Source organism: Schistocerca americana, chromosome 9, assembly GCF_021461395.2.
Source record: "Schistocerca americana isolate TAMUIC-IGC-003095 chromosome 9, iqSchAmer2.1, whole genome shotgun sequence".
In the NCBI taxonomy this organism is placed as follows: Eukaryota; Metazoa; Arthropoda; class Insecta; order Orthoptera; family Acrididae; genus Schistocerca; species Schistocerca americana.
Genome location: NC_060127.1, coordinates 175,655,057 through 175,665,507, shown reverse-complemented (window position 1 = coordinate 175,665,507; position 10,451 = coordinate 175,655,057). Strand labels below are relative to the sequence as shown.

Here is a 10,451-nt window from a genome sequence, read left to right as displayed (position 1 = left end):
ACCATTTTTTAACTTCATTGTTCTATAATCAGTATTATTTACTCACATCACCACTTCAGACATTCAGATTACTTGAACACTGCTTGTCATATTAAAATTGTTATTTCTCAGATAAGTACGACTGTGAAAAAAGTGCTGTATGTGTGATACGCTCGTCCAATGTAAAATAAGGCGTGGTCTTAAGTAAATAAATAAAATTCCGATTAACATAGCAAGCCCTTCAAGTGTGGGATAATGCCAGAACAGAAACTAAATAATAAAATAAAAAAATAAAAACAGTAACGTAGATGTGATATGGCTGCATGTGTAGGAAATGCAGAAACAGTCCTATAAATCCTCTCATTCTGTGGCCGTGGTGCAGCAACTCTGATATATTTCCAGTAGGAAAAAACAGTCTAGTTTTGGTTAGAACAGCAGTCGAGACCGCAATTACATTTGTTCATTATGAGCGGCTTCGGCTGATGTTACAGCCACCCTCAGATTTTTTTGGAACCGCTATGGCTGGTGCTGGCTGCTACACGGTTTCTCGCATGATAACACAGCCGTGCACAGTGTGCAATCGTGGTGTCACGTGAAAACACGTGTAGCAGCCAGCACCAGCCGTAGGGGAGCCCAAAAAAAGATGTGAGGGTGGCTGTAACATCAGCCGAAACCGCTCGTAATGAACAAATGTTATTGCGGTCTCGAGTGCTCTTCTAACCAAAGTAGAGCACCACATTGCTGCGCTCCAAGGACAATGTTGTCTAAATTTATGAAAAACATCAGAACTTTTTGTGGTGACACCGCCAGACACCACACTTTCTAGGTGGTAGCCTTTAAATCGGCCGCGGTCCGTTAGTATACGTCGGACCCGCGTGTCGCCACTGTCAGCGATTGCAGACCGAGCGCCGCCACACGGCAGGTCTAGAGAGACTTCCTAGCACTCGCCCCAGTTGTACAGACGACTTTGCTAGCGATGGGACACTGACAAATTACGCTCTCATTTGCCGAGACGATAGTTAGCATAGCCTTCAGCTACGTCATTTGCTACGACCTAGCAAGGCGCCATTACCAGTTATATAGAGATTATATTAATGTCTAAACAAGAGCGATGTTCTCCAAGTATGGATTAAAGTTAAGTATTCAGGCAACTACGTTCTTTTCTTGATAGGATAATTACTTCAACTTGTTCCAGACCTCACGCCAGTCTGCTTGAGCTTAAACGCGTGCATTTCGGCCTCCTCTAGCAACACGGTGTTGGCTCTTCTGTCAACACATCACCTTTATTGATGCGTTTCGCCTATTTTGAGGCATCTTAAGATTTTCTACATGGGAGAAAATACTGACGGAAGATTTACGTGAGTCTTCCTTCACCCTGGTGTTTTTGTAGAATTTTAAAGAAGCTTTTAACACCTTCTCAAGCTAGACAGGACGAGTACGCTAACCTGTTTTATGCATTTTTTCCACGTAGAAAATATGAAGATGCCTCAAAATGGGCGAAACGCATCAATAAAGATTCTGCTGTCATTGCAGTCATGAGTGTGTTTTTCTACTGAGGACAGACAGTAGTTTTATTTATGAGGGTTTCGGCTGATGTTACAGCCACCCTCAGATTGTTTTGGGCCCCGTATGGCTGCTACACGGTTTCTCGCGTGATACCGCAGCGGTGCACAGTGTGCAATCGTGGTATCACGTGAAAAACCGTGTAGCAGCCAGCACCCGCCATAGGGGGCCCAAAGAAATGTGAGGGTGGCTGCAACATCAGCCGAAACCGCTCATAACAAACAAATGTTATTGCGGTCTCGACTGCTGTTCTAGCCAAAGCACAGTACCACATTGCTGCGCTCCAAGGACAATGTTGTCTGAATTTATGAAAAACAGTCTAGGTTACAATGACAGCAGAAGCTTTATTGACGCGTTTCGCCCATTTTGAGGCATCTTCAGTATTTCTACATCGGAAAAATACGTAAGACAGATTAAGGGAATCGTCCTGTCTGGCATGAGAAGGTGTTAAAACTACTTTAAAATACTACAAAAACACGAGACTGAAGGGTTACGTCAGTCTTCCTTCACCATAGTGTTGCTTTAGGATTTTAAAGAAGTTTTTAACGCCTTCTGATGCTAGATAGGAAAATGCCAATAATCTGATTTTATATATTTTCCCACGTGGAAATTATGAAGATGCCTCAAAATGGGCGAAACGCGTCAATAAAACTACCGCTGTCATTGCAATCTAGACTGTATTTTCCTACTGAAGACGGAAAAAAAATGGCTCTGAGCACTATGGGACTTAAGTTCCGAGGTCATCAGTCCCCTAGAACTTGAAACTACTTAAACCTAACTAACCTAAGATCACCACACACACCCATGCCCGAGGCAGGATTGGAACCTGCGACTGTAGCCGTCGCGCGGTTCCAGACTTTAGCGCCTAGAACCGCTCGGCCACCCCAGCCGGCTACTGAAGACGGACAGTAGTTTTATAAGTCGAGTGGCAGAACTTCCGTTCGCTACGGCCGAACGTGGCCGCCGTTCGCAGAGTGTGCGCCACGGAAGCGAGCTGTGTTCCGTATGGTCAGCAGCGACGCTGGGCGATCGTGTTCGCCGTTACGCCGCCCGCAGTCCGGTGCCGAAGCCAGCACCCGCGCCCACCGGAAAAGCGACCACCAGTCCACCAGCTGCGCGTCCGTCCAGTATCGCTGTGAAAGGTCACGCGAGCGGCGCGCCGCACACAGGGGAGAAAGTGAACTACTGTGCCGGCCGCCTCTGGGGCGCGGTCGCCGATTCAGGGAGAAAGTAGTTCGCACCGGCCAGGCTCACACACACGCTTAGCTGGGCCGAATAGACGGAGGAACGGAGGATGTCGACGGCGGGGGGGTCCTCGCGTCGAGATCCCCTCGGAGGGGTGTGGGCGGAGGAGCTGCAGCCCCGCCAAACCGCTCTTAATTGGGCGACGAGACTGGACTGGTTTGGCGACGCACCTCGGAGTGTCTCCCCCACCAGCCTACTCCGTCGCCGACCGCGTTTTCGCCACAGCCACACGGCGTGCTCTGGACGCGACGTTCATCTCGTGTGGTAACTACCGGGAGGAGAGGGAGGGAGGGGGGAGGAGAGAGAGAGGGAGAGAGGTGTGTTACGACGTCCGGTGGAGGGCGATCCGCTGCTCCTTTACCTCTCTCTAGCCTCCAGAGAGGCAGATGACGACCAGGGGTATATATACTGGTGGGCTTGCCGTCCAGAGTCATCAGTTGGGTTCCTCTCTCAGCAGCAGCAGCATCCAGGCAGCATGAGGACAACTGCTCTGGTGAGTTCTACCTCCGGCACTTGAGGGCTCGCCCGCTTCTTGTCCTCCACTCCACTGGACTGTTACCGGGCACTCAGTTTCTTGGGGCTCCCTCGTCTCCAGGCATCAGGCGAGGTGGATCAGGGACGACTGCGTTTCAAATACCCAGATTTGAGCTTTTTATGAATCTCTTACGAATACTTAAAGCGAATACTCGGATGGTATCTTCGAAAGGGGATGTTCTTGAGTTCGTGCTTCACACTTGGCATGGTGTTGAAACTTAATCTCGGATCCTATTATTTTGGTCCCCTTCATCCCTTTCGGATGATAAGGAAATTCGTTGCAGCATTGCCTAATATGTGTCTTCACATGTGGAATTTCAGCCATCGAATGGCTGAAACGGAATTGTCAAACTTTCTGTTGATTTCTGTAATCGTAAAAACGACACATTTCATTTTGTGCACTACTTCCCACTGATTGTCGAACATTTCTTTGTGACTGAATCCACTCTCTCTAAGGAAGTACCCGAGGTGTCTGTCCATTTTGGATGACAAGTAAAGATGTTTGGGGTGACGCGAAAATGAAAGAACAAGGCAGCAAATGGAACCTTTAACTTCTCCTAGCTGGGATTCACAGTCACTTTTCCAAATGACATCATCGTTGCCTTTGAATGTAAAAGTTATTTTTTCATTAAACCCACTATTGCAGTTTCGACTGTGTGGCTATTATGATGTAGAGTACAGGGAAGGTTGTGTTGGAGCATGTGCTAAAAGTCAGGTATTTATAGAGTTTTGACATGCGATCAACATCAATGTCAGCAACACCGAAATAGCAATAGTGGATTTTATGAATAAATAATTTTTACAGTCAAACGCGAGCATGATGTCCTTTAAAAACAGTTCCTCATTCCATCAGGAACATCAAAGAAAATCACACGCTTAAAGTACAGACCTAAATGCACTCTGTTTATTGATTTGTAACAGCAGGAAGGCACACGTTTCGTCGATGCGATAAACTGTTTTCAAATAATGGGCTACTGGCAGGAGACATCATTCATCTAAGTAAACAGTCCTTGAGATACCTGCTTAATGCCTTCTACACGTGCCGAAGCAGAGATTCTGTTGGAACAATAAACTGTCATAGGACGATGTTATTTCTCAGTAGCTCCACGTCCGAAGCCGCTGGATAGAATCGTAGTCGATCCCAGGTAACTCCATGAGGACATCGGTCGCTTATTGTAAGTAGCGGTTTGTCAGAAGAACCACATAGTTATTGCATATCTACAGAGGAATTCCAAGACGTTGTTCATTCGGTCTTTCTCCAACCTCTTCTTTTCAAATGAAGGAGTAGGTTTAGCATTATAAAGACAGTAGGAGAGTGGGATCAGTAAGGCGAAGGAATTATTAGTTACCTGTTTAAAACATCTAGAACCGAAATCATTTCGCCAGTCATGCAAGGCTGTTTAGAGGATTACAGAACTCTTAACTCTCAACCGGTCACCAACCTTGTCATAGTAGTCGTGCCTGAAAGGGAAGAGGAAGAAGGTCTCTCATATTATAGTACTTTGAGGTGCTACCTTCAGTCCAAATTCTTAGAACTCAAGTTGCTTTTTTCCCAGAGAAACCTAATAAACCTCTCTGCTCAATATGTTATTTTGCTTCAAGCCGCCAATCCTGTTGCTGAGATCACAAAACGATCTGAGTTATTCGAGAATACAAGTTTCAAGTAGTCTTTCCTTTTTACACATTCCTTTCGTTGGTATTCAAAACACAGTTTTCACTCTATTTTACTTATTCAGCTACAATATTTGTTGTATCCAGTTTCTGTTCTTAACAATCTAATGTACGCTACGATTTTCTCGGCTGCATCTCAAAATACAGGCAACTCACAAAATCAGGATAGCTGTCGTTTCTGAAGATTTCATTTTAGGCTTGGAACACAATAAGCACAATTTCCTCGGCTTCACTCCGCCCCAATTAGCTGAATATTGTTCGTGGGATTTTTTGTTTGCACCTTGTTTAACTATAAACTGTCCTAAGTATACATGGAGCAAATACACTCAGTGCTATGTTACAATGACATCCATTCAAGTTGCAAAGACCATAAGTGGAGGTGGACTTGCAGTTCATATTAAATAGACAACCTCTTTTATCACCATTTATGAACGGGCAAGTCGATTACTCGACGTTTTCGCATTATTAAACTTTCAAACTGTAGTTCCCTAAGCAATAGGGCCACTGCCAGCTACATTTTCTTATTGAATATTAAGTTAATATTAATACTTCCCCGTTTCTTTCTCTAGCATACGAAGAGCTTGCAATCCGTAAATGCACAAGACACTGTGCAAGCAATAGCGATCATTTTATGTTGTACCTTGCAGAGTAATGCTAGTTGGCCATTTGTATTATTTCTTTTTCTTCCGCACGCAATATTTCTGTAACAGCGCAGGAAACGGCCTTCTAGTCTGATCAAATTTTTTTGTAAAGTTCTAATTGCACCAGTTTGTACGCACCGCGTTCTTTCATACATTTCCCAACGAGTTTATGGATTGCAGGCACCTGTTAGGAATTTCAGTTCTCCAGTGTCCCGATGCTGTCAAGCAGAACGTGAAGGTTTAACCGTTACTAGCACTCAGCTGCCACTCTGTCTCAGGAATTACCGTTGTGTCTATCGCTACTGTGGTTAAATGCATATTATGTCATCGCGACCGGTTTTGCAACTACAGGAAGCACTGAATAAAATTTTTAGCCCTCTTGGCCTGTTCTCTTGACACTGACGTTAAGCCATTGCACTACTAAGCAACTCGTGGACAGTGTGATACATACGACAACATATTTTCTTTCCGAAATATCAAATTTTGCGTATTCATGGTCGGTGGTCTCTCTCTTTGACGACTTTCTAACGTTTTTAAGTCATCTGTCTTTCGACTGACTTGAGCTGTACTCTAGCGTCTTCTATATTATTCTAATGCCTTCTTCAGCACGTAACAAGTACACACAACACCCTTGATTAATAACACATAATTAAACACTGTGGCCTCTTACGTTAACCAACAGGTTTCTAATAATACCAAACAGTTACACCACACACACACTCAAACGGAACGGATGTGATTAGATTTTGGGTTTCCCACGCATTGTTCCATTCGGTTTCGGCCATGTGACTGAATTTAGCAGTTTAATCATCCGCTGGAATGCACCACTCTTGTATTCCATTTCCTTGCAGTCTTTACCAGTTCAGCCAGTTATATCATTCCCCGGAATACTAGCAAGTCCCTTGGTCTTTACACCGTTTTGCTTACCCTTGACCGAGCGAGGTGGCGCAGTGGTTAGACACTGGACTCGCATTAGGGGGGACGACGGTTCAATCCCGCGTCCTTCCCTACTCCCATGAGACCGATGACCTCGCTGTCTGGTCTCCTTCCCCAAACAACCGAACCCTTACCCTTGGCGTCCGTGGAAATGCTCTTACAGGCTGAGTTACACAGTCGCCACTCAAGGCACTCCATCGCAGTTTCATCACTGAACTGTGGAAGGCAAAATTACAGGTCCGAGGCCCAGTGCAGGACAGAAGTCTTAATCGACCAGGAACTGTTAGAAGAGCACACGGTCCACTAGAGGGAGACAGATTCCTTTAGGTAGCTAAACCCTTATACCCTATACTGTTAACTAATATTGTCTCAACGATTGCAATTAGCATCAGACAGTCACAGTGTAACGCTTTCTCAGACTTGGTGTCCTTCTGATGCTACTTTCAGTCATTCTGATGGTGGTTAATACTGATTAACAGCATAAAAGATCTTTTTTGATTGTGTATGAAATGATAAATCTAACCACTGCCTTGACTCTGAGCACTATGGGACTTAACGTCTGAGGTCATCAGTCCCCAAGAACTTAGAACTACTTAAACCTAACTAACCTAAGGACATCACACACGTCCATGCCCGAAGCAGGATTCGAACCTGCGACCGTAGCAGTCGCGTGCTTCCAGACTGTAGCGCCTTGAATCTCTCGGTCACCCTCGCCGGCAAACCCAATCACTATCTCGTGACAAAATTTCACTGTTTTGCAAGGACTCTAAGCTTACCAGGTAGTCACTAAGTTGAACTGTATCTCTCAGGTATACTTGGCCGCAGTGCTTCTGTCGTCGGCATGGGCAGGCGACACGAGCGCTGGTGAGGCGCCAGCCAAGAAGGACAAACGGGGGATCTTCACCGGCGAACACAGCTACATCGGCGGAGGAGGCATCGGTCTGGGCAGCAGCTACGGAGGACTGTCCGGTGGCATCGGCGGAGGCCTCTCCAGCTACGGCGGGTCCTACGGCTACGGCGGTGGCTACGGAGGAGGTTACGGCTACGGCGGCGGCTACGGCGGCGGCTACGGCGGCGGCTACGGCGGCGGCTACGGTGGAGGAATCGGACTGTCATCTGGATCCATCGGTCTCGGCTCCGGAGGAATTGGCTTGAGCTCTGGCGGAATTGGCCTCGGCTCCGGAATTGGACTCGGATCCGGAATTGGTCTTGGTTCCGGAATTGGTCTCGGCGCTGGTGGTCTCGGAGGTGGAGCCGGGGGAATCGGACTGGGATCTGGCGGTATTGCCTCTGTCGCTGTCGCCCCTACGCAGACCGTCGTGCAGACTGTGAGGGTACCGCAGCCAGTCCCCGTCCCGGTGACCGTCAACCGCCCGTACCCGGTGCCCCAGCCGGTACCTGTCCCGGTAAACCGCCCGGTGCCCGTACCCCAGCCGTACCCTGTGCGAGTTCCCCACCCCGTCCCGGTCTCCGTGCCCCGACCCTATCCCGTGGAAGTCCCCCGCCCCGTGCCCGTGCCCGTTAACAGGCCCGTCCCCGTCCCCGTGCCCCAGCCTTACCCAGTCCGCGTCCCGCACCCCGTCCCCGTCGGAGTCCCCCAGCCCTACCCGGTCCGTGTGCCCGTCCCCCACCCCGTTCCGGTACCGGTCTCAACCGGAATCTCCAGCATCGGAATCGGTAGTGGAATCTCCTCTGGCGGCATCATCTCAGGAGGTGGTCTCGGAGGAGGGCTCGGAGGAGGTCTCGGAGGAGGACTGGGAGGCGGCAGCATCATCTCCTCTGGCTCCCTGGGCGGTGGTCTGATCGGTGGAGGGTACGGCGGAGGATACGGCGGTTCGTACGGATACGGCGGATCCTACGGATATGGTGGCTCGTCTGGTGGACTGATCTCTTCGGGGCTCTCAGGAGGAGTCCTGAAGGGAACCTACGTCCCCAGCATCGCCGGAGGCCTCAGCGGTGGCAGCTTGTACTCTGGTAGCCTCTCCTCCAGCTACGGAGGTGGTTACGGCGGTGGCTACAAGAGCTACTACAAGCACTAGAACCTCGCACAAATGACACCAGTCCAAAGCATACAAGGCTCCCTAGGGAAGAAGTGAAGAAAGCACGATGCCAATCAAAACACAGGAAGACGTCCTCTATGCCGAAGTATGGGGATGCCTCCAGATGGGAGTGTGGAGCTATCTCCCCAATGTCCAATTTTGGCTGGTGTGGAATGGGCTTCAGATCTCGCGCCGAGATGGAAGCAGCTTTCCACCTAGTACGATATTCCCAAGGAATCGATGCTGCTCACCAAGTCATATTGTTCATAAATTTATATTCACTTCATTCACTATCATGTTATTTCAACATCAACCATATTCTTCGAGCCTTAATTCACCTTTCTCCATTATCGTTTGTGATATTTTGTACAAGAGAAAAGTCTTTCACTTTCTTAAATAAAGCAGTTTTGTATACAAAAAAGGAATGCATTTCGTGTATCATTGAAATACCTACATTTTGTTTTACATCTTTCAACCTTTTTTTGGTGGGAGAGAATCTATTACCTATTGCTAAACATGATCCTTTCAACTTACAGCTTTAAAAATTATTTTACTTTTTATTTATTGCCAGCGCAGTTTCAAGGGTTACATGTCATCGGACAGCTGAAAGCATTCTACAAATCAGTACAAACACTGCTTCGCAGAAAGAATGTTCTATATAAACCACCAAAAACAGTGAATGAGCAGTATTTACAAATATCAAAAAAATGTGTGTGAATTTCATGGGACTCAACTGCTAAGTTCATCAGTCCCTAAGCTTACACATTACTTAACACAAATTATCCTAAGGACAAACACACATCCATCCCCGAGAGAGGACTCGTACCTCCGCCGGGACCAGCCGCACAGTCCATGACTGCAGCCCCCAAGACCGCTCGGCTAATCCCGCGCGGCCCTCTGACGGATATACAATATTCTTCGAGTTAAATAGTTTAGTTGCGTGTTTCAGTTTGTCTTGGATGACAGTAGTCTCCAGTGAGTCTAAAATGGCGAAATATGAAGTTTAGTGACGAACAGTTGTAAGAAAAAGGTGAGGAAGTTGTAGGAAAACGGTGAGGAACATAGCTCAATAGCTCGTTTGGAGTCGTTTTGAGGACGAGCACTTCAATGAGAAAATAAAAAGCTCACACGTGTGTGAGTGGCGACTGTCGCGTTTTGGGATCCACATCCGAGTTATCATTAGGGCCCATGATAGTGAGTAGAACAGTTAAATGAATTACATAGCGACTGACTGAATAATTTCGCCGGTCAGTGTGGCCGAGCGGTTGTAGGCGCTTCAGTCTGGAACCGCGCGACTGCAACGGTCGCAGGTTCCAATCCTGCCTCGGGCATCGATGTGTGTGATGTCGTTAGGTTAGTTAGGTTTAAGTAGTTCTAAGTTCTAGGGGACTGATAACCTCAGATGTTGAGTCCCATAGTGCTCAGAGCCATTTGAGCCATTTTTGATTGAATAATTTCTCCTTCAAGTTGTGATGTCGGGTCATGTTTACGAAAGGGTTCTGAGTGTTAAGTTTGCATCTTGCAAATTACTTTAGAAACAAGACGTGATGTGTCACAGGCTAAAATTCAAAAGTTTGTACAGTATGCTTCAAATGTCAAATACGTACGTATGTGCCAATAAAGGATGTAGCGTTAGAAGAGATCTGCGATATTTACTAGCGTTATTAAGCTGTTACCAAAGGACAGGAAGCTCAATCACGTAAGACGAAGTAAACATTTTGCTGACCGCGAAATTATGGATCAAAATGAAACAAGGGAATGAAGAGCAATGCGAGAAGCGTTCGCTGATGTCTAAAAGTGTAAATTTTGCAGAGGTTTACAAATGTAACTATTGACAAGTTGT

At 47.0% G+C, this 10,451-nt stretch overlaps 1 protein-coding gene across 1 annotated transcript in view; it reads left to right on the top strand.

The window, feature by feature from the left end:
- Positions 1–3,234: 3,234 nt before the first annotated feature.
- Positions 3,235–10,451, top strand: part of LOC124550792 (elastin-like) — a 29,554-nt gene continuing 22,337 nt past the window's right edge. The window contains exons 1-2 of the mRNA XM_047125516.1: positions 3,235–3,280; positions 7,379–8,601. Coding sequence (XP_046981472.1) covers positions 3,263–3,280; positions 7,379–8,601 — 1,241 coding nt within the window. The 5' untranslated portion in view covers positions 3,235–3,262. The remainder of the gene's footprint in view (positions 3,281–7,378; positions 8,602–10,451) is intronic.